Here is a 25,924-nt window from a genome sequence, read left to right on the forward strand (position 1 = left end):
TATATAGTTTGTTTACATTAGACAGGTCCTTGCTTCTCCCTCAAAAGATCATTTTGAAATAACAGAAAAGCAAATGCAAAGCAAATACTCACTGTTGATAATAATAATGAAATAACTGAAAGCCCGAGCCTTTCTAATTGAGTAATATTACACATAGTTCTCTGAAGTTGTGTTGAATTTTACTATTTCTTGCTTACTATTAGAAATATTCTATATTGAGAATTAACTGATCCTATCATTACATAACGAATTTTTATGGTCCCCAGATGTACATAATAGGCATTTAATCAATTTGGATTTAATTTAAATGAATGGTACTTTATCTCTAGCTTAAAAAAATAAAATAAAGGATGCAACTGTTGCCATATTTCAGACTACAAATAATTAACATTGTTTTTACAGTTTTGGGCTGGAATGCTAAACCCTTTTGAGTTCAAATCCTTTTATAAATTAAGGTGGGTGTCCACTTACTTGCAAGATATATCATCACTGTTTTTATTTATAATGCAGTGTCCCCCATGGCACCTGATGCACTTGTCAACCTCACATTTTGGTCCTTCATAGCGTGTTGGGCAGACACAGTCCACACTCCCGTCGTTCCCGAGGGCACAGGATTCAGAATTCACACAATAGTGGTGGCACACGTCTAGGAGGAATGCACAGCAGAAAAGTGAAATTATATTACAAGGTAGTTTTCTTCGGTCACAATAAATGTTTCCATTTTATTTAATATTTAAAGACAGTCAATCAATGGGTAAATTAAGTTAAAAAGCAGCTTGTAACTAGAATTCTCTAAAAAATGCTATTGATTTGATTTCTCTTTTCCTCTGAGTTGGGTATTATTTCATCTGGCTAAAAGGAGATAGGTTATATTGATATAACGCTAGTTGACAATCTCTTTAGTTTCTGAATTTTAAAGTTTAAATCAACAAGGTTCCTTAGCTTTTCTTCTAGTGAACAATATTATTATTATTCTGTTCAGAACAGATGAGTGGAAATGTTCAGATTTCTTTAGATGTCATTTATCATTGTCTCTCCCTGTACCTCTTTTCAACCTGAGAATAGGGTGGTGTATGGTGAGAAAGAGGGCTCCTACCTCTCTGATGTGATGGAAAGAAGTCTCCCTCTAAACCTGCCAGAATAGTTCCAAGTATTTTCAAATACCTTGGCAGGTGAGCAGACAAGGCTGGTACCTCTGATGAAAATCCAAGGGAAAGTGGACTGGGAAAGTCACCGATTCATCGTGGTGGGAAATGATCACATAAGCTGTGTAGACTATGGTCCCTGTCCTAGGTGAGAGCTTAATCTCCCCATCAATCAGAGGGAAAACCTTCTTCTCTCCGAGCCCTTTGTTTTCAAAGGGGCTTCTTACTGAGCATTACAGACAATTTTCTCAACCATAAATTTTCTCAACTATTGAGCATGACTTCCTCAAATATTTATTCACGTACCTCTTCAACATGAGCAATAAAAACAGACTATTTAATAACCACATTAAACATGTAATTAGACAGCCTCACTCTTTTGAAAAACAGACATGTCTATATGCATGTTTATTTATGAAAATATTATACTTTATCACATTCAAATATTAAAGTTCACAATCCAAAGAATCTTAAGCAAGATGAATGATTAAATCGATCATGACCTTTGTGTTTGGAAGCAGCAATTTCCTTTTAGCTATCTAACTGTGAGGCAATGTTAAATGAAATTAGCTGAGATAAAAATCACAACTTATAAACCTTAACCTGCTTTATGACAATTATAGAGGATGAGGTAAATGAAAGCATGATTTATTATTCTCACATTTGCATATTTATTTAGCCCTTTATTAATTCAGACAGAAATTAAATTTATTGACAGACTTGCTTCATATTTATGAAAATGTATTTCATGAAATCTCATGTATGAGGGGGGAGAGGGAGAGGGAGAGAAACATGGATGTGAGAGAGAAACACCTATCAGTTACCTCTCACATGCACCCTGATGGGCCTGATCCGGGACCAAACCCATAGTGTAGGCATATGCCCTGAATGGGAATTGAACTCATGATCTTCCAGTTTACCAGACAACACTCCAACCAACTGAGCCACACTGGACAGGGCACAATCTCATGCTTTCTGTTACATTATGCCAAGTGCCTATGTTAAGTCTATTAATATAGGTTTTGGCTATACTTAAGAAAAATAATACACTCAAAAGTGAGAGACTTGGAGATCCAAAAGTTAAGTCTATGTCAGTATTTGTACTAATGCACATTCTGCTTTTTAGATATAAAGAATGTATTAGCAACAACTATATGATCATCTAGTACCATCTCCTATTCAATGCAGAAATATCTAAAGAATAACTTTTACTGGTCAAGTTGATGGATACCTCTTATTTAGAAGAAAGTATTTTTATCATTGTCCCTAGTTGCTTTAAATTTCATTTCTTGGTCCTGGTTCAGCTCTCTGATGGAACATAGAAGTTGGCTGATATATCTTTCCAATATCTTCATATTGTGTCCTTATTCAGAAGTTTACATGGTAGAATTTCATCAGAATCATGAAAGGGACTTGTTTGCAAATGCAAATTCCAGGGCCTTTTCCTGTTGTCTACCATCACCCACCTCTAGATTCTAATTCACAAATCTGAAATGGGGCCTAGGTGATGTCTACGGGGCTGACTGGGGAACACGATTTGGGGACATAGAGAGGGTAAGAACTGATGGTCTAGAGCTAACATTGCAGATTATCAGAGGAACTACATTATCTAATAGTTGTAAATGATGTGAATTTGACTGAAATAGATTATTTCTTGATGAAATTTGTGAGCCCTAATTAACTGTAATGTTAAATCTAAAATCTTGAACCACTTTCTTTGTATAACCACAGTGCAAATGCCCTGAATAGTGTAACAGTTGAGATGTTCTGCATTAGACAAGAAGCAATAATGAAATATAATTAATCTGTGCTAAGAAAGTAGAGATTACCATTAAATTATATAATAGCACTTTGTATTTACAATATAAAAATTGTTATAACCTCTATAGGATAATTACACTGAAAGCACACATAGTAACACCAAGTACAAGCATGTAATCTGAAGGACAATAGTGGGTATATAACTACAGAGAACTCATATGGTAATTAGGTAATAGTAACTGAAAAATAAATCAATGACTATTTTCTGCAGCAAGTTAAGCACATTCCAAGCGAGATCATCATTGCACTCTGTTACTCTTTTACTTCCTCTTTTTCTATTATTCTTTTTTAAGCAAGCAAATGCAAGGGCATAGTGTTTTTTCTGTAATCTTTTTACATATCTTAAGAGACCGCATAAAAATATATGCATGTATGAAATATACATAGAGTTTCATGAACATTCATGGGGAGCCAGATGTCTGTGAAATCTCTAGTTGCATTTAATATATTTTACAAATATTTCTTTCTATTGAAAAGTAATTGCTAAGACTATTTAGCTATTAACTTATATTTGCAACTGGGGAATTTACATTGTAATAGTTAATGAAGTGTGAAATTTATTTAAAGAGAAGAAAACCAAACAAAATGATACCACCTAAACAGGAGCTGAAGATACTTAATAAGAATAATGGGGAACCTGGAGTTTTTTTACATTGGTAATAGAGAGTAGATGTACAGGAGAGACTAAATTACTCACTATGTAAATCGATTATTCTACCTCACTGAATTTTGACCTGGCCTTTACAAAATAAGTTCTGTGAATTAGCTTTAAGATTAATAATTTAAATAAGCACTTCATAATTTAGGACCACACACACAAAAGCAACAATGTATCTAATGCAGGACTGGGTTACTTTCACAAAGCAGGCTAGGTAATTCCAAAGCGCATATCTCCAGACATACTGGAACTGAACTCCAGTTTTAGTGCAATTCACACTCCATGCTTCACTGTTACTTAACTGTGTGCCAGGAGCAGTAGGTTCCATGAATTCTGCTAGTATTATTCCTACAGGGAGGTTTATGGCTGCTGTTATATACACACGAAATGTAGAAGAAATTCCAGGACAGTCAACAGTAGTATGTTATTAACTTTTAATGAATGGTTATATCAGGGTGACATAATAAGAAAAAGAAAAAAAAAGCTGCAAGGTTAAATTCAGTCCTTTTTGTTTCTGGCTAATGATGTGATCTCATGAGAATGACCTGACTCATTTCTTCAAGACACCTTTTCATCATCTCTGAACTAAATATGCCTCAGAATATGTCATGATTCCCTCTTCACTCACTCATCCTCTAAAATGCCCTTTATCATCACAGTGAAGTAAAGCTTGATTTGAGTAAAATGATGGAAATGATAATTATGACAATGATAAACAGGAGTTTTTAGCTGTCACCTATACTCCAGGCAAATGTGTTTGCCACAGTCTCATGCATTATATGGTATTGCAACACTATCCTCATCTTATAGGTTATTAAACTGACACACGCAGAGACGTTAAGAAACTTGCCAAAGATCACATAAAAATGAATGAAGGATCTGAAACTCAAACCCAAGTAAGTGTTACTGTAGAAAATAAACCCTTAGTTTCTTTTTTGGTAATTCATACATTTGCTCAGGAAAACAAATTTACAGAGTAATTTTGAACATCTTTGGTATTCTCTTTCTTTTATGTGTGTCTAAAACTGAATGTGACCCCAACTACATAGCTATCCGAGGGTCTACCAGCAGTCCGAATGGTAAAGGGCCCTACAGCAGCAGGAGCGGCAGGCCCAGGGCCGCCCACCTGATGCCACCAGCACCTGCCGTGTCAGAGCACAGCAAACCAAGCGGGGCTCCCACCCCTCCTCTCAACTCCGTGTGTCAGTCTCAGCCTCTTGTTCCAAGCAAAGTTGAGCATTTGCCTTCTGGCCAGGGATAATTGGTAGCAGCACTGGATTCTTTTTCCTGAAGGGATCACCTAATCATCCACATGATCAACTCATTATTAGGAAGAATTAATTCTGGGTCCGTCCAGACAAATGAGACCAAGTTAACAAGCAGGATACCACAAGGTAAAATATGCCTAAAGGGTTACTATGTACTGAGATCTATTTGGAAAGTTTTCTAGAAATTTCCAAGATTCTTAAATGTGTTAATAAGAGTGATAGTGGCCATTCCTTCTCTAATGTCAATTTTTAATCTAATTTGGTTTGAGGCAAAAGAGATACACCAACTTGAATACATTTGCTCAGAATTTTATGATTATTGTCCTTCAAGTATTGTATAAGGAAATGGAAAAATATTTAAGAAATGTTAATTATTTTTACATTCCTTAAATATTTTACACAGCTTAAGGTATTTTAATAATTAAACATATTGCATAGTCCTAAATATATCTTCCAATTTCAGATCTGAGTTTAATAAAGAAAGCAAATATTTAATCCATGTGCTAATTAAATATTCACTAGGGAAAGAAATGTATGTAAAATTCTGATTATAGATGATAAATTGTCATCAAGAAAGCATATCTTTAAAATTAGCATTTTCTAATGTATTACTGAAAAAAAATATGTCTCAAATATTTCAGTAGAGAAAATGGAAAATTTTAAAGAAATAAAATTGATTCTGAGCCAACAGTGCTATCTCTGCATATCCAGGTAGAAGAAAAGTGTAAAATTAAGAAAGCCAAATTATCAAAACTTTGATTTGAGTTAGACATATGGAGTGAGATTTAAACAGTGCGAGCATTTAAATTTTTAACACAGTGCTATTTTAAAATGCATAGTAAAAATGATTTCTAATTTCAAGCCATTGTGATCTGAGATGTTTGATATGACTTCAATTTTCTTGTATTAAAATTAAAAATGCAACTGCCCTTTGACCCAGCAATTCCACTGCTGGGAATATATCCCAAGAATATCAAAACACCAATTCAAAAGAATTTATGCACCCCTATGTTCATAGCAGTAGCTAAATAGTAGTTATTTACAGTAGCTAAGGTTTGGAAGCAGCCTAAATGCCCATTAGTAGATTAGTAAATCAAAAAACTGTGGTACATTTACACAATGGAATGCTATGCAGCAGAAAAAAGGAAAGACTTCCTATCTTTTGTGACAGAATGGATGGAACCGGAGACTATTATGCCAAGTGAAATAAACCACTCAGTGAAGGACAAATACCATATGATCTCATGTATAAGTGGAATCTAATGAACAAAATAAACTAGTGAGAAAAATAGAACCAGAGGCATAGAAACATGGAACAGACTAACAGCTCTAAGAGGGCACAGGGCAGGTGGGGACTGATTGAAAGGTGAAGGGATTAGTCAAAGAACATATATGAAGGGCCCATGGACGTGGACAACAGTATGGAGACTGACTCTGGAAGGGGGGCAGTGAAGGTGGGAAAAGCTGGGATGACTGTAATAGCATAAACAATAAAAAAATGAACCAATAAGAAACAGACTGAAAAAATGATGACATCAATAATTTAAGTCAAAGGTTACCTCATAAACTATCATGGCAATATTTTCTCAAAGATCATAGAAATCTATATAACTCCTGCTTATAAACAGTGTTTGGAGTTAAGTACTCCTTTATTTTTAAAGTAATCAGCTATAAAATGTTTTAGCAAGTAATGATTTATAATGTGGTAGTCATCTGAGATTTATAAGCAATCTGACTTGCATGTGGTTTTTGGTTTATCAGATGAGGCTAAATGAAAACGAAATAAGTGAATAAGCATACAGTGGTTAAAATAGAATGAGAATGAAGCATGCACATTTAGGTGGAATGTCCCTGACCATAAACAAGTCATCTACTGTGTTTAGGCCCTGATTTCTCTATCAATACATTGACTAAATGTCAAATTCAATTAATTACACCCTAATAAAATGTGTGGACATCGATTATGTTACTAGTCACTATTGTGTTAATACTGCTCATGTCTTCAGAGTGCCTACACTTTTATAGAACCTTCAAGACTAACCAGGTTGAACAAAAATCAAGATCAATAAAATATTTTAAGTAACTAATAAATGGAACTAATTTTAAAAAAAAACAATTCAAAGCACAAAGTAATAACTCTTTTAGAAAACTGGAGTTTTGTAAAGACATGGGAGGTGAAAAATACTGGAAAAATACATGGAAAAGATCATCTCAGATGAGACTATTATAAGCATGGATGGAACTGGAGAGCATTAGGCTAAGTGAAATAAGCTAGGTGGTGAAAGACAAATACCGTATGATCTCACCTGTAAGTGGAACCTAATCAACAAAACAAACAAGCAAAATATAACCAAAGACATTGAAATTAAGAACAAACTGACAGTGAGCAGAGGGGAGATGGGAGGGGATCATGGGGGGAAAGGGGAAAGGGTTTTCAGGAACAACTATATAGGACACATGGACAAAAATAAGGGGGAGCAGAAACAGGGGAGGGAAGTGGGGATGATTGGGGTGGTGGGGAGGGGTGGGAAGAAAAGGCAGAAAACTGTACTTGAACAATAAAATTCAAAAGTATTTAATAAAAAAAAGAAAGAAAGTTACTGTCCTGTTTTAGCCTAACTAGAGGGCAGGGAACGTCCCACTTCATCAAACTGGAGATTATGAGGCCCTCCTAGACAAGCCCATGTAGTTCCTACGCACATAATTCATTCATTCTCTCTCTTTCTTCCCTTCCATCCTTCCATCTTTATTTTTTTCCTTCTTCCAAGTTATTCCAAGTCTAAATGTCAAAGTAATGATTTCTGACACACTTAGATGTACCTTACTTCTAGTTTTTCTTAAATATATTACCTTGCAAAATACATAATATATATGTAACTCTCTATAGTAATATATTTGCATCGAACTATTGATATATACAGAAAAGTTTCTACACTGGTGTAACAGTAAGAAGAAAAATAGCAGATTATGTAGAAGTAATTACTATTTAATGGGAACTGACTAAAACATTGGGAAAGTCACCATGAAAAGGTCACCTGGCAGAATAATATGTAGCAAGCTGGTCAAATGTACAAGTTGCCTTTCAGTCAGATGTGTAAGGATGACAGACCATTGATATATAATAATAAGTTTTCCCTTTACTAAGACTTTTTTAATAATCCAAGGGTTACAGAGAATCACTTCAATTTTATTATTTGTTAGCAGCATTTAAACTTTACCATGACTAGAAGCATGCATTAAATTACTATAACTAATAAATAAAATATTTTAATCCAAGATATTTTTAAATTTAGAATGATCATTTTCTTTGAAAAAACCCTTATAATTTTTTAAGGTGATGAGATTAAGTCATTATCCTTTTGTAACACTGGGCACAAAAAGATAAAAGATTCTGTAGCAAAGATTTTTGATTTGGTAACTGATGTGTTTTTGTTTCTGTGGCCCCTGACCCTTCTTTCATTCAGGGAATAGTTAGGTTCTTAACTTACCTACTTTATTTTTCATCATCTCATTTCTCACCACGTGGCAGCTCACATGTTTTGTGTGTTAACATTTACAGATACTAAAAGGTACCACGAAGGCAGTTTTGTTTCATTCATGACTAAATTCCAAGCCACAGAGGCTGGCCCATATTAGATGCTCTATTAATGTTTGGTGAATTAATGATTGAGCACTGCCTCTTGTGAAACAGACCATTTCAGAAGGAAGAGAGCAAGAATCATACTATTGAATATTTAGTCTCGAAGTCTCAAAGGCAGTTAAAAATTTATATAAATATGAGATCAGTCTAAGCTAGTTTTACCCACTCCTAAAACAACCAGTAATTTGCCAGGCTGTGTATGTGTATGGTCAGATGGGGAGACAAAGGCAGGAGCTGGAAGATGAAAATCAGATAGAAGTGAAGGTGGATGCCATCGAGTCCCGATAGTTGAGCCCTTGTATATCTGGTGCGTGCGTGAAACAGACCCTCGGCTACTGGATGAACTAACCAACCACCAGACACTCCACGCTGTCATGTGACTACAATGTGACTTGCAAAATTCCCTGAAATGGGACATTCTGTTGACCTAAACTTTTCAAACTTCCAATAGGTTTAAGTTTGTAGTCATAGCCTAACCTGTTTGTGGAATTAAACCTTTTAAAGAAATTTTTCTTCTGTGTCTTGATCTAATTACTTTTATGTGACTCAATATAGAATTCTACTCTAAATTCATGGGTCATTTCAGAAATTATTTTTCAAAAGAATCTCAGACTGTAACCATGAATACTATAAAAATTAATCAACTTATTTTTGTTATCCAAAATCAATATTACCTAAAATATATAATACATATTATAAGTTATAGGGACTCAAAATATCTATTAAATTAAAAGTATAGGAAATATTTGCATTTGATTTTAAAATTTACAAAGGATCTTTCTTACAGATAGATTATTTCACTTAAAACTAACCCTAAGAAGCATGCAGCTATAATTGTCATTATTATTATTTTCTTTTACAAATCATGTGGAGTTTCCCCTGTGCTGATGAAAATGATTTGGAAAACTAAAGTTGTATAATACTATGTTAGCCTACAAATTCCTACTTTATATATTCAAAATGATTCTGAGAGAATATTTAATTCCACATCACCATCTCTAAAACTCAACATTTTTTTCTCAAATCTGGAATCCAGCTTGACCAGTTCCAGAAGAGTAAACTTACAATGTATACTCAATGAAGTTCCAGAAATTCCAAGTGAATTATATGTTGACTATTTTATGCATTTGTTTTATTTAGATAAGAGACTCTTAAAAAGCCCAGAAGGCCACATTACCTTCCAGTTGAAGGAGTACTACAATCTGGAGTTGAAACGCTTTAGCTTTATTTCAGTAATTTATGGTCTGGATCCTACGAGGGGAGTGACCTGAATGCTCGGCTTCAGATGATAAGTGAGTAGTCAGTGAGATAATGGGCCTCTGACTACATGGTCACATCCACTCAATTTGTTTCTGCCACTATGTTGATTATTTATGTCAATTGATTTTCAAGGAAAGCTGGCCCCCAAATCACTATAATTATTTTCAGTTTCAAAACTAATAAAGTACAAATTATTTCATCAAATTGAAAATTATACTACCACCACAGGTCTTCATGTAGTAATAAAGATCTAAAAATTTAAATTTATCTACTTGATCTTTGGATGATTTGCCTAGTTGTATTATGAAACCTATGACTTTTTTCATCCTTTTATTAAATTAATTTTATTTTTAATTAAATGTATTGGGGTGGCATCTGTTAGTAAGATTATTTGGTTTCAAGCATACATTTCTATGACCCATGATCTGTATATTGCACTGTGTGACCACCTACCAAGGTCAAATAATCTTTTGTCAACATACATGTGGACCCCTTTACCCTTTAACACCTCCAACCCCCTTCCCTCTGGTGACCACCAGTCTGTTGTTTGTGTCTATGAGTTTCAGTTTTATATCCTACATATGAGTGAAATTATATGGTTCTTAGCTTTTTCTGATGTGACTGTCTATTTCTCAGTGAGCTATACTTAAGGAGTGTGTGGTTTTTTGATGGCAACCCCCAATAAATAGGTTTTTCTACTAATAGTTCATTTTTGTATAATTACATATATGTTCTGACCAATTATTGACTATTTCCTTTTTATTTAGAATCTCCTCTTTTTAGTGTAACTTCTTTGTTGGAAAAGAATGGATTTAAAAAATATATACATATATATTTATTTAAATTAAACTGATGTATTTTCATTCATTAGAATGAAACTGAACAAACAAATACCATTATGAATGTATTGTTGGATTTAAGCAAAGATCTGCTCTTCTTTATTTTATGGGTAACATAATCATAGAGTAAATTATAAATATAATTTATATTTAACTGTAAGGTAAATTATAACTCTCCCTTATCTTTGATCTTTTGCTCTGGGTCTCAGAAGCTGTGAGTTTAAGGTTTTAAGAATTTGTTTTCACCTCTAAAGCTAATGATGACATAATGACTCTCTTGACATTTTTATCAATAATCAATATAAATACAAAATATTTTCTGGCTAAATGTAAACTATCAAAAGAGGTTCTATTTTTTTGCCTAAAACAGAATAATAACACAAGTTTTTACTGATAAAATATTAAATAAACAAAATTTATCATATTAACTATAACACAGGAATCTTCTTTTTCTTTTTTAAAATATTTTTATTGATTATGCTATTAGAGTTTTCCCAATTTTTCCCCCTCTATCCCCTCTCCACCCTTCCCCCACAATCCTCCAGCATCCCCCCCATTAGTTCACATCCATGGGTTGTCCATATAAGTTCTTTGAGTTTTCTGTTTCCCATACCATTTTTTCTCGCTCCCAGTCTACCTTATGCCTACTACCCATGCTTGTTTTTCCCTGTACCTTTCCCCCTTTATTCCACCCTTCTCCCTCCCCACTGAAATCCCTCAGTGTGATATCCATTTCTCTGACTCTGTTCCTGTTCTGATTGTTTGCTTAGTTTTTGTTTTCATTGTTTTTCTTTTTTTTTAAGGTTCATTTGTTGGTAGTTGGAGTTTGTTGTCATTTTACTGTTTATATTTTTGATCTTCTTTTTCCTAGATAAGTCCTTTTAACATTTCATATATTAAGGGCTTGGTGATGATAAACTCCTTTAACTTGACCTTATCTGGGAAGCACTTGATCTGCCCTCCCATTCTAAATGATAGCTTTGCTGGGTAGAGTAATCTTGGATGTAGGTCCTTGCCTTTCATGACTTCAAATACTTCTTTCCAGCCTCTTCTTGCCTGCAAGGTTTCTTTTGAGAAATCAGCTGATAGTATAATGGGAACTTCTTTGTAGGTAACTCTCTCCTTTCCTCTTGCTTCTTTTAGGATTCTCTCTTTATATTTAATCTTGGGTAACTTAATAATGATGTGTCTTGGTGTGTTCCTCTTCGGGTCCAACTTCTTTGGGACTCTCTGGGCTTCCTGGACTTTCTGAAAGTCTATTTCCCTCACCAGATTGGAGAAATTTTCCTTCATTGCTTGTTCAAATAAGTTTTCAATTTCTTGCTGTTTTTCTTCTTTTCTGGCACCCCTGTAATTCGGATATTGGAATGTTTCAGGTTGTCCCAGAGGTTCCTAAGTCTCCCTTCATTTTTTTTTTTAATTCTTGTTTCTTCATTCTGTTCTGGTTGGATGTTTATTTCTTCCTTTGTTTCAAATTGTTGCTTTGAGTCCTGGTTTCCTTCCTGTCACTGTTGGTTCCCTGAATATTTTGCTTTATTTCATTTTGGGTATCTTTCATTTGTTCTTTCATTTTTCAACCAAGCTCAATCAGTTCTGTGAGCATTTTGTTTACTAGGGCTTTAAATTCTCCATCAGATAGGTTGGCTATCTCCTCATCACTTAGCTCTCTTTTTGAAGTTTTTCCTTGTTCTTTCATTTGGGCCATATTTCTTTGTCTTGGTGCACTTGTTAAGTTGTAAGGGGTGGGGCCTTAGGTATTTACCAGGGCAGGGCAACCCTCCTTGCTGCACTGTGGCACTGCTTGGGGAGGGGCCAGAGAGGGAACAGTGTCTGCTTGGCTCTAGTACACTTCTCAACTCTTGTGTGAGACTGGGAGCTTCTCCTATCCTAGCAACCCCAGCTGTAGCCCACAGTCAGCTCTGAGTCCCCTTAAGTCAGCCCCTCCTTTTCAGCTTTAATTTATCATGTTAAGTATAAGACAGGAATCTTCTTTTTCTTTTTTAAAATATTTCTTATTGATTATGCTATTAGAGTTTTCCCAATTTTTCCCCCTTGAGGGCCAGCTCTGCCCTCAAGGTCCGCCACATCAGTGCTGTTTGTCTGAGTTAGCCTGTGCATTCCACCATACCAGTCTGGTTGTTCTGGTTGATTTTTTCTTTAATTCCTTTGTTGTTGGAGTTCCATGCAGTTTGATTTGCTGGCACTTTTTGTTGTTTATTGATGTCAGATTGTTTTTTATCTTCCTTTAGGTTGTACAAGGAAGTGAAGAGTCTCTATCTACGCCTCCATCTTGGCCAGAACTCCTTATTTTATTTTCTTTCATTTAGAGAATTTAAAGATTCCTGACTCATGGCATTTTCTCAAAATATGTCAGTTGACATTCTAAATCTGAATAGACAAGTGTATTTTAAAGTCACTCTTAAATTTACATTTAAATTATTTCTTTTAAATATGATGTTGGCAGATGTACTTAAGTAGAAACAATTTGCTTGGTTTGAGGTAAGACTCAGGTAAATATTTTTTCTCAGTCTGTGTGTCTGTACATACTTTATGTAGTATATTGCTTTTAAATACCCAATTCTGTTTGCAGATAATTATTTATAAACCCATTCAATTTACTTAACACCAAGCAGTGCAGAATTATAATCCTAAATGACTTCTATCCATGCAATGCCTTACTTTTTATTTATTTATTTGCTTTTGATAAGGGCTTCCAACTGGGCTTGTTCAGTGTATTTGAATACACATCCCCCTTTAGACAGTTATTAACCATGTCTTATATGACAGGTTATTTTCTGCCTTCAATGACATAGTGTTAAGGCTGCCTTTCATTGTCTTTAATATTATTTTGTATAGTCACTCTTTCTTAAGTTAAAAAAGAAGGCTAAATACCTGTTGGTAGTGCTAATGTGGTGTAAAAGTAGATTAAACTATTGAACCTTGTGATGATTTATGGTGATGTACTCTTTCAAGAGTGTGGTAATACTGATTTGTCTCAAAATCAAGTACGGCTTTAATAAAATAAGTTGCTGCTATGTTTCCAACAAGAATAAAATATTCTTAGTTTTTTCAGTAATACTTAAATTATTAAGCATAATTACTAAAATTCCAAGTATGTTATATGATATAGCGATAATAGTAAATACATTGATTATAAGCATGTCATTGGAATTTGAAACTTAATCATATGAAAAATAATGGTACACTTCTACATAGTATGGAGTGAAGTCCATTTCTGATTTTCGCCAGGTCTTTTGTCACTATATAACTCTAAGTTGCAGCTTTGTCTGACTTTTAATTGGAAAAGATATGTCATTTGTTTTTTATTTACCAAAAATTATGTAGGGACATGTATTCAAAAAAACTTTTATATTCATTTATCCCCCAATACCTAGAATAGTAAATAGTATCCATAAATATTCAATATATATTAATTGAATAAGTTAATTTTAGTAATTAGTATATATATGTATTGAATCATATATGACAAACTATCTTCTTAGAAAGTTTACTGAAGTTTGCAATAAATTATCTTTTATATAAACACATTTGTTCTGAATCTTTTGCCTCATTATTGTTGGGTTGGCCAAAAAGTTCATATGTTTTTTTCCATAATATAGCTCTAGTAGCCCTTAGTTGTCTTTAACTTCATTCAAAAACAATCTTGTTAGATTGTATTGTGACAGTTGTATTTAAAAATAAACTTACCAAAATTAGCGAATTTTTGTACAGCTATTTTAATATTGAAGATGGAAGAAAATATGAAACATTTTTGGTATATTATGCATTATTCTTTCAAGAAAGGTGAAAATGCAACTGAAACACACACAAAAAAATTGTGTATGGAGAAGGTGCTGTATCTGATGTATGTGTCAAAGTGGTTTGTGAATTTTCATACTTGAGATTTTTTGCTAGATTATGCTCCATGGTTGGGTAGACCAGTTGAAGTTGACAGAAATCACATTGAGACATTAATTGAGAATGAGAAATATGATACCACATGGAAAATAGCCAACATACTCAAAATATCCAAATCAATAAAGTTATTGGTAAAAATGCAAAAAAATTGTGTCTTTTTTATGGATAAAAACACACAGACTTTTTGGTCAACGCAATGGCCATCCTTTAAATGAAGGTATAATTTTACAGTAAAAATCTATTTTTAATGATATTATTTTTACTACTGGATCAAATTGTCTTCAACACTATCTTTATAATTTTGAAAGTTTACTCTTAATCTAGAATAATAAAATTATTACTTTATCTTACTCTTAGGTCACCATTCTATGTTATGGTCACATGAATGAATTTATTTTTCTTCACACACATTAATTCAAACCCAATTTTATTTTTTACAATATTTTTTCAAACTGAAAACACAAGCACACATTTATTCATGGAGTGTAGATCTCTTAATGAGCTATTAAGTAAAGGTGGCCCATAACTCTGACACTGCCTTTTGAGGGGATCTTAGAGCACAGAACAAAACTGGATCTAGCAGTTTGAAAGCAGAATCCTTCTACTTTGATTACATTCATTCTCATACTTAACACAATCTACTAAATCCAAGCACTGAGTTAATTCCCAAAATTGATGAGGTATGCACACCACTATGGCCTATTTCATATACTAGCCAGGTAGAGAGTTAAGAACATGAATGATGATATTAACTCAGTGTAAAAGTGAATGTCCTAGGACAAAAGGAAGTTAAGAAGACAAAGGGGGGGGGGTAGTTAGTAGACATGGAGAATTCCACATGTAAAGAAAAAGATGTATGAAAAATTAAAGGGGGTACATTTTGGAGACGATAAATGAGTTTCCAAGTTGGAAGAAAGAGTACATAAGAGATTTTGTTGTAGTAATCCAGACAAAGGATGATGAGAACCTACATGAAGGTAGAGTTTACTCTCTCACCAAAAGAAAAAGAATTGGGGGACAATCAGTAGCCTAAGAATCTTGAATACTTGAATACCTAAGAAATAGCTAGTCCTGTTTGATTAGGTTCTACTTACAGGTGAGATCATATGGTATTTGTCTTTCATCGCCTGGCTTATTTCACCTAGCATGATGCTTTTCAGTTCCATCCATGCTGTTGCGAAGGGTACGAGCTCCTCTTTCTTTCTGCTGTGTAGTATTCTGTTGTGTAATGTATCATAGTTTTTTGATCTACTCATTTACTAATGGGCGATTAGGTTGCTTCCAGTGCTTGGCTATTGTAAATTGTGCTTCTATGAACATTGGGGTGCATAGGTTCTTTTGAATTGGTATAAGTGGAACCTAATCAACAAAATAAACAAGCAAGGAAAATATAACCAGAGACATTGAAATAAAGAACAAACTGATGGTTATGAGAGAGGAGAGGGAAAAGGGATAATGGGAGAATATAGGGGAAGGGCCATCAAGGAACATGCATAAAGGACACATGGACAAAGCCAAAGTGGGTAGGTTCAAGGGTGGGAGGCAGGGATGGGTGGGGCAGGGGGTGTGACGGGGAGTACATGGAGAATTGTTGTACTTGAACAACAATTTAAAAGAAAAGGAAATAAAGGAAAAGGCTAGTCCTGAGTAGTAATTTAACTTTTTATGTCACAAACTTTTGGGAGGAGTTTACTTAGTTCTAAATGGCCTTCATAGTTACAGTATAACCAAAAAGATCCTATCCTATTTTCCTTTCTTTTTTAAAGTCTTTTTTGTTTTCTGCTTGGGCATAACATAGGCTTAATTAGCTAAAGATTAATATTCATATTAATGATTGTGTTCAGTGAAGTAGAAACTCATAACAACCAGGTTGAGCCACTGTGCCCTCTGAACTTGGAGTGTTTTCCTAGTGAATCTAATAAGACACAGTAGAAGGGGCAGAGTATTAAATAATAAGAGAATATATCAGGAGAAGGCCTCCTTTTGGATTCAGACCGAGAAGGCTACACATTATTACTCCTCTGTTCTCTAATCTGGGAGATTAGAGAGAATGACTAATCTTGTTTTCTCGCCCTTGTAAAGTTGTATTAATAATACTTAACTCATACAGTTATGTGAGCATTTTAAAACCATCATATTTCAGATAAAATGATGTATAACAGCATATATCTTTGTTACAATACATTATACGTGTTCATTGATTGTTATTTCCCTTGCTGGATCTGCCCTAGGAAACTTTAACGTAAACAGAAAGGATAAATTTCAAAAGATTTCCCTTCCAAGTCTTTGCAAAAGCTCTTGTACTTACTATTTCCTTTCTTCACCTGGTTAGCTTCTACTTTCTTCTGGTTTCAGTTTATATTTTCCTTTCTCAAGAATTCTATCCAGTGGGCTGAATTCTATGTTATTTTCTGGGTGCTGGTATCCTCTATGTGTTATTAAACCATCACATAATAACTTGTTTCATTTTCAGAATCACCCATTAGACTGTAAACTCTTTGAAGGCGGGAAATATCTCTGACACCACTGCTTCCTCATGGCTAAACACAGTAATAGGTTCATTGTAAACACCAAGACATATTCACTAACTGGCTAATTAATGGAATAAAATCGCTCTGGAAGGCCAATGGTAAAAATAATTCCTCACATCACCACATATGATAGGTTCACATCTATATTCCATAACTTTCATAAGTTACTTGCTAAGCTGTGGTTCTAACACCAGTTACAGACATATGTTTGGATTTCTGTCAGGTACTCCTAATTTTATAAACCTGAGTTATTACTTAATGTCTGCACTTATTGGAACCAGTGGGGGTAAGCCAGACAGATACATTTCTAATAAACTGAGTTCTAATTGAAAGTATAACGGTTCCTCAAGGAGATCACTGGAGGACTTTGAAAATATCAATGACAGAACAGATTGCCATTTGAGTTGAAGACCTGGCTCTTAGACAAATATTGAGTTGTTCCCATTTTTCCTTTTGCTCTGATGTCATGACTATTTAATTACAAATTACCTCAGATATTGTTGAAGTCATAGGTAACTTCTGGATTTAAATGTAAAATTCTACGCTTATTGTTTTAAAATTTATACTAAGACTCCTTTCTCCAAAATAGCATGACATAGAGCTATATTTGCTCTTGAACAACTTAAAACATACTTAATTTTACACTTGCCATTATTTATCACTGTCCTTCCTCCCTGGGAGCTGCTGTTAAAATTAATTTGCATTTCAGACCTCAGGATTTTATATTGCCTTTAGGGTTGTGAAATGTTTTTACTCAGCACAACTAGGAACTGATGTTCTACCTCCCACTAATGGACCTTTAATTAGGCACTGTAATGAAGCACTCTGCCATTTCTTCATTTATAGAGAGAAGGTTTTGTATATGTAAGATACAATGTTGACGGAACACCAGGTCCATTGAACATTGCCAGCTCACATCAAATAGATCTAGATTCATTATGCTTTTGTCAGCTGTTGGATTTATCATTTTAATCACATCGTTCACAGACTTATTTGGCTGCCAAAGAACAGCATCACTGTACCGCGGGAATGTTTGTCGACATCTTGATCAACAACTCCTGGGGTCCAATTCTGACTATAATATTACTATTTTGGGACCTTGAGCAAGTTATTTAACCTCTGTCTAAGGATTAATTGGTTAATTTTAATAAGTGCTTCGCAGTAAAAGGTGGGAAGTGCTGTGACTGCTAATAGTGATAATAAAATTATAATGTAAGCTTTTATAGTGCATTAAGTTACCTCAGACTGTGATTCCATTAAGTTGCCAATTAAAATATAAGCTGCTGAATTTCTTCTTTTTAAGAATTCAAATTGCTATAATGATGGCCACATACTATTTTTAAAACTTGTTTAAGAACATGAAGACTGTCGATGCTTCAACTTAAATTAAAAAATGAAAAAAAAGACATATTCTAGGATGATAGAATTAGGAAATGAGAGAAAGCTTCAAACAAAAATACCAGACATTTGTGCCATGGTTAAATACAGATTTTGTGCATTAAATTGATTGTTCTTTTATTAACTTGTCTCTAAACAGCCCTTATTTATTTACCTATGATTATTTATTTTTTCATTTGTTTATTTGACAAAGGCCATTGTTGGGTGCAGTGTCAAAGACGTCATCCAAGACAAGTAGGAAAAATGCACACAAATAACAATAATACCAGGCAAAAGTGAATAAAGGCAGAAAGAGATAAAGAACTAATAACTTGAAAATTCAGAAGAGAACGAGATTTATTTAACCTAAGGGTGAATATGAACAACTTCTAAGAGTAAATGTGCTTAAGATGGAAAGAGAGAAGATAGGATTTGGCATGGAAGATGAAGATGAGAAGGTATCCAAAGAAAGTGCATTTCAGAGAAGAGAATAGCATGAGAAAGTGGCAATGCCCAGGAAGCTGGCATATAAAAAAAGCATAATCAGTGTGGTTTTACTAGAATAAAAAAAAGGCTGCAAAAATAGTTTGGATATTAATAATCATTTATATTATATGGGATAGTAGTTGGTAATGACCTCATTCAGGGTTATGAGGATGATGGAGCAAAAAAGAAGAAAAAACCCACCCTGTAAGTTAGTAAATGGAAGCTGTGTTGGAATACTACACTAGGTTGAGAGGAGAGAGACAAGGGAGCCATGAGGACTGAGTGACGTGTGAGTGGGATCACATGCATGTAACTGGATAGTATTCACCAAATAAACTCTGATGGCCTGTGATGCCTATCGCTTAAGAGGTAAGTTGGGCAAGCAACATGCAAAAGGGCATTGGCTTTTTAGTGGCATCTCTATGTGCCACGAATAGGCTGGCTTAATACATGGGTAATGTACACATAGAAAAGGAAATACTAGTTTGGAATTGAAGCTAACTTTTAATTGCAGCAGAAGTGGTCTCCTGCTGTAACATCAGAGGCAAACTATTTAATTCTCAAATAAGGCAATGTAATAGCTTGATTCTTTGCTGTTCTATATACTTTTTACAATGACAGAGACCTGGGTGACTCTCAGTAAGGTCCTCAATGATATCAAACAATGTGGGGACAAGAATGTTAAGCAACTTCAAGGGTATGGTCCCTGGAGATTGTTTGGGTTTGAATCTTGGCTTTCAAAATTACTAGCAATGTGATCTCCAGGAGGCTCTTTATGTTTTCTCAGTAGCCTCTTCTGTAAATAAGAATAAAACCAATACCTTGTTCACTAGTTGAATTAAATGAATTAATTGAATTAATGCAAAAAAGAAATAATTACAAGAATCCCTGGATGTAGGAAGGCCTCAGTAAATGTGATTGATGTGAAAAACCACTGTTTTGAAATTGTGGATAAAATGCACAACTGTTTATGTGGCTTCTCTTTTGAGAATAGGCACAAGAGGGTACAGAAAAAGAGCATAGAGATCAGCCAGCAATAATCAAGATAAGAGATGCTGGTAGCTTTAATGAGGGCAGTGAGAATGGAGCTGGTGGGAAGTGCACAGATCCGGGTCTACATTAAAGGTAAAAGTGAGAATGAAGGTGGTGGGGTCTAAAGAAAGAGAAAAGTCAAAAATGACTCCAAGTTTTCTGGAATTAAGTGTTTTTGCTTTAAAGACATAAGGTAAACTATAATAGAGGACTTCTGGGGTGATAAAATGAGATAATTTAGAACTAAGTAAAGCTCTCAAGTAGACACAAGTATAAAAATCTGTGATTCAGAAGCTAGGTTTAGCTACACACATAAATTTGGAACTATTTCTGTTTGGATGATATAAAAATCCACTCAATTAGTCGAAGTTATCCAGGCAGTGCATCTCAGTCTTGTTCATATATGGAAAGCATTTAGAAAACCTTTAAAAACACACAGTCCCAATACATGCTAAGATAATCAAAATCTTTGGAGGTGATATTTGGAAAACTATATTTCAGCAATTTTCAATCTTTTTCATCTCATAGCACACATAAATTAATTACTACAATTTGGCAGTATACCAAAAATATACTTTTTTTGCCAATCTGACAAAAATAAAGGTAAAATTTGATTCATTCACACCAGATGGCTATTGTGTTGGCTGTTGTCATTTTTTTTTTGTTTTTATTTGATAATCTAAGAGAACAGAGATAAGTGCCCCTGACTAAATAGTCAGGTATTGCATGTTTTAAAAATTCTTGTGGCACACCAGTGTGCTTCTTGCAGCATACTTGTTGAAAATTGCTGCTATATTTTATTAAACCTGTTGAGGTCCTTCTAATCTGCAGAGTTATACAGAAGTCATAGGCTCAAGGATTGAGCGTTTTAGAGAAAAAGAGAGATACGGGGACAGAACCACAAGTCACTCCAATGTTTAAAAGTCAGGAAAATAAGGAGGAATCAGCAAAAGACCCTGAGAAGAAGCAACCAGTAAAAATGGAACAAAAATAAGAGATTAGTAAAAGTAAAGACAAGTGAAGAAGGTGTTTTAAGGATGGAGTGATTAACTGCTGACTGTGGAGGTAAAATGGGAATTGAAAAATGACATTCAGTATAAAAACATTAATAACATTAAAAGAAATTAATTAACTTGACTTTGATAAAAGAGCCTTCAGCAGAATAATGAAGATAAAAACTCAACAGGGGTGGAGTCAAATGAAAAATAGAAAGAGGAATTGGAGAGTATAACAACCTCTCTAGAGCAAAGGTACTTTACAAAAAGAATGAGTAGCTTCACAAAGTTATAGCCAGAAGGAGATGTGGGCACAGGTAAGGTTTTTAAAGAAAGGACTGGGAAGAAAGGAAAATACTGATAAAGCAAGAGAAAGAGGAGACGGTTGTAAGAGACGTGTCCATGAGTAGCTAAGAGGCAAATCACGTGCAAGCGATGAGTGTAGCATTAGACACCTCACCAGGTTCCAAGTCATGAGAAGGAAACCAGACTGTGTGGGCACAGGGTAAGGCAGGTTGAGTGGTGTGGTGGTGATAGTTTGTGCCAGTTTTCTTTAGAGAGCTTTGTTCAGCTGAGAATAAAGTTGGGGAGCAGATATTGGAGGTTTGAGGAGAAAGAAGAAAATATGACGTAGACATTTAGGGGAGTCAATTGATTAGTAAAATACAGTAGAAGCCATAGTAAGTGCCCATTTGAGATCAGTGATAACAACTCAGGTGAGCTCAGTCTCTATAATGGTGTTATTCTTTAGCTGCATTTAGCAACGGGGCACCAGTTCAAGACAGATGGAACACTAGATTTAACCACGGTTATGGTTTTCTAGAAAAGAACAATAGAAGGGAAGAAGGAGCAACTTGAGGGTATGTACAAGGCAATGATTATAATGATATACTAGGGAATCTAAGCTGGAGAAGGCAGAAATAGGTGATTTTCGAAACAAGAGAAGAATAGAAAAGGATGTAAAGAATTATTAGAGTTGGGGTAACATAGGGGTAAAACTGAAAAATAGGGGGTGGCTGAAACAGGTAATTTAGAGAATCTAGGTATAGGTAATACATGAACTTCTCAATGTACACATGAAAGCATGCTGTCGGACTGACGTGGGTGCTGCTTCCACTTACTGTCCTGACATCTGTCTCCAGTGTGCTCAGGCTGGCAGTGGCAGTAAGGCTGGTTCCCGGCAGTCACAATGCAGGTCCCTGCATTTTGACAAAAATCCTCACAGACCGTCTTACCACAGTTTGGTCCAGTGAACCCCAGTGCGCAGCTGCAGGTGGGTCTCCCTATTGGAAAAAGGTAATAAAAAGGAAATTAGTGAACTAAAATGATTCGTTTTCATGGAGTCCTCACTAGATAAGAGTCAGGAAGCCAGAGTTCTAGTTCACTGAAACCTGTGACTCCAGGCAGTAATCCTCTTTGGGACTCAGTTTCCCAACATTCCAATGAGGCCTACATTCAGTTATAACTCAGGTTCACATCTGGTAAAATTAGCACAGCTCATTTTATATACAATTTTACATGCACAGATATATTTTGTGCTTTAAATTGCTTGCATTATTCTCTGCATTTCTCTTTCTTGGCTGTGCTGCTTTTACAATTATTTTTGCTCTACTCATGTGGTAATGCAAATTGCATTCACCATTAGAATGTAAAATAGAGAAAAATCATATTCCACAGTGTTTAATCATATACCAACTACTGCTGAATCTACATACAGCAGAGCTTAGACTTACTGTAAGTGACTATTTTAATAAATTCAAAGTGGACATGCCATCTATAATATTATTCATGAACATTAGTTGATTTAAATATGCATACTGTGTTTATACATACGCACTTACGATAGTCCTATTTTATTTCATTTTGAGAGTTTTATTCATGTAGGAGCTGTCACTTGTAGTCTAATAAAATGATTTAGAAGTCTAATGTGAACAGCACATTGTGAACAATAGCAAATTGGATGGATCATCTTTAGTCATTTTCTTTATTTGCTCTGTGGGAACTAACATCATAATGAAAGGGAAACAATCCTTTAAGGTGTTTTGAAAAAAACAGTTAACTTTATATCAGGGATGAGTCTCTCTAACTGCCCAGACTTGTCAAGATCTGAGCAGAAAATTGAGTACAGGACTAGCTCTGTAGAAGTGGTGAAGGAAAATAAAACAAAACAAAACAAAATTTATGGCTATCATCAGTAAGACAGAAAGCCTGAGACTTAGAGATTGTGCAAATGTGAAAAATAACATCAAACAGCAGAGGAAAGAGATTTAGTTATAGAATTCAATGAACTAGAACTCAGAAAATGACACCGAGTTACTAACATAAGAGAATATTCAACTACCTCATCTCACCTTTGTAAACAGGAAGCATAATTAGAAAGGTCGAAAAATACATGAGTGTAAAGCTTAAGGCTTGAAGGGGGGAAGTGATGTTTTCTCTATTGCCATAGAATCTACATTCAACACTGAAGGAAAATTCTACATTTTTTTTTGAAAAGCATTCTATTTAAAAATTGTTTTAAAGATTTTATTTATTGATTTTTAGAGATAGGGGAAAGGAAGGAGAAAGAGAGGGAGAGAAACCTCAATATGTGGTTGCCTCTCGTATGCCCCCTACTGGGAACCTGGCCTACAACCCAGACATGTGCCCTGACTGGGAATCTAACCGGCGACTCTTTGGTTCTCAGGCTGGTATTCAATCCACTGAGCTACATCAGCCAGGGCTAAATAGCATTCTTAAGTGAATAAAATAACTGCAAATAAAATCTACCTGTATTTTGAATGGAATGAATATATTGAAGTCTCTATATATTCAAAAAAATGAATTTATTTATTCATTTTACTTTGAAAGGGTGTCACACCCTTAAAAATGCTAGAAGCTATTGATTCTCAATGAAGAAAATTATATACATTTTTTATGTTGAGTAGCATTGCTTAAAATTTATTCATACATTGTATTAGTTTAGAGGCCAGATAAATGCCAATTAATAGGTTGAGAAAAAGGTAAATTGTACATGCATTAAAAATATGATTAACCTCATATTTTCCATTATAAGAAAGTTGCTTTATAATATTTTGATACAGATTATTCTTATAACAGTTGTAGAATACATACCAAGAAAATATCTTCACTTGAACAAAAATAGGTGAAAAATTAAGACACAAACAATAGAATAAATGATGGTAAAAGGTAAAGAATATAGATAATTATTGGAACATAGTTACCAAGAAAAACAAAAACCCTGACTACAAAGATTAATTCTTATTCATCATAAGAACCAGTGAACGGCTTACAGAGAAATAAAAAAATATATAAACAGGAACAAAAATAAACATTAGCTAAATGTGAAACAGAAAATACAGAAGAAATCAAATTGCATCAGAACAAGGGCCATACAGAGGAATAACTAGTACACACTTTTCTACATTACTTTCTAGGTTTATTTCTCCTTTTTAAAAAATCAGGAGTGAAAAAAAGTAATGATAGAAGTTTCCAAGGAATCAACAGAGCTCCCTGCTAAGGCACTCGAAAATTCCTCAGTCTCAGTCACTCAGAGAAAGCATAACACCATGCTTTCATCTCAGCTACAGCTGTTTTGAATCCAGGGCAGACTGACCAGGTTGTCCCCCAGCTGGCATATGCCTTGCATCACTGAGATTCTGGCTGAATTATTTTTAAAAGAGCTCCAATTTCTCTTTCTTTGAAGAGAAGATTTATTTCTGACAAGTAGAAATCTCTTCATATTCAGGGGAATGCTATCTAACTTGAAACCGTGTGATGGTACAGCAGATCTTTTGTTTGCTGATGGGAAATGAACCATCTGTTATAGGATTTTATAATGGGCTCCATGTAATTTTTTCAAAACTCTCTCTGGGTATACCCTAACAAGTTGCATTGGATTCCTTTACAAAGATTTTTTAGGTAGCTGAATTTGACTTTGACACTAGGAAAAGAAACGGCACTGTTACAATGACTAAGTACAGCTGTGCTGCACGCAGGGAGCTGGAGCATTGGCAGCCAACAAGGGCAGCACAAACAGGAAGAGCATCAATTGACCTGAGGAAAGAGGGAGAGGACAGTCTGTCGGCTCTAATCAGTCTAGTTTCTGTTGCATTCTTAACTCAGACCTAAAGAGTGTAGGTTGTCTGACTGTCCGGATTTATATTCTACAGGTGCCAATTACTGGTGAGACCATGGGCAATATCACTTATCTGCTTACTTCTTTCTGTGTAAAAAGGGGATCGTAACAGTTACTATTTAATGGATTATCATGTAAAATTACATAGAATAAATGAGGTGATATATGCAAAATATTTCTAGCTGTGCCAGGCACATAGAAAGCAGTTACGATAGAGAACCAAGATGGCGGCGTAGGTAGACACACTGCGCCTCCTCGCACAACCAGAACCGACAGAGAATCGAACAGCAAGGGGGACCAACACCAAGGAAACAGAAAATAATCATTCATCCAGACTGGTAGGAGGGGCGGAGACAGCACTGGGGTGGAGAGGACTCCCGTGGCTGTGGCGGGACTGAGACTGGCGGAGTATGGGACAAATGGCGCAGGCAGTCCGAGCACTAGCAGACCCTGCGGTCCCACATTTGCACAGATAAACCCAGAGGGCCAGACTCAGACTGGCGGAGAGTGGGGCAGGCAGAGTGGCGGATAGCACATTGCGGCACCACATTCGCCCACAGATAAACCGGACGAACGGCGGGCAGAGAAGCAGACTGCTGCGCAACCCAGGGCTCCAGCTCGGGGAAATAAAGCCTCAAACCTCTGATTGAAAGCGCCCCTGGGGGTTGGGGCAGCAGGAGAGACTCCCAGCCTCACAGGAGAGGTTGTTGGAGAGACCCACAGGGGCCTAGAGTGTGCACAGGCCCACTTACTCGGGAACCAGCACCAGAGGGGCCCAGTTTGATTGTGGGTAGCGGAGTGAAAGACTGAAATCCG

General features: G+C 35.2%; 1 protein-coding gene across 1 annotated transcript in view; it reads right to left on the bottom strand.

The window, feature by feature from the left end:
- Positions 1-25,924, bottom strand: part of LRP1B (LDL receptor related protein 1B) — a 1,720,016-nt gene that overhangs the window by 36,739 nt on the left and 1,657,353 nt on the right. Inside the window, exons 86-87 of the mRNA XM_053919407.2 lie at positions 22,092-22,253; positions 472-646 (exon numbers count right to left, since the gene is read on the bottom strand). Coding sequence (XP_053775382.1) covers positions 472-646; positions 22,092-22,253 — 337 coding nt within the window. The remainder of the gene's footprint in view (positions 1-471; positions 647-22,091; positions 22,254-25,924) is intronic.

Source organism: Desmodus rotundus, chromosome 2, assembly GCF_022682495.2.
Source record: "Desmodus rotundus isolate HL8 chromosome 2, HLdesRot8A.1, whole genome shotgun sequence".
NCBI lineage: Eukaryota > Metazoa > Chordata > Mammalia > Chiroptera > Phyllostomidae > Desmodus > Desmodus rotundus.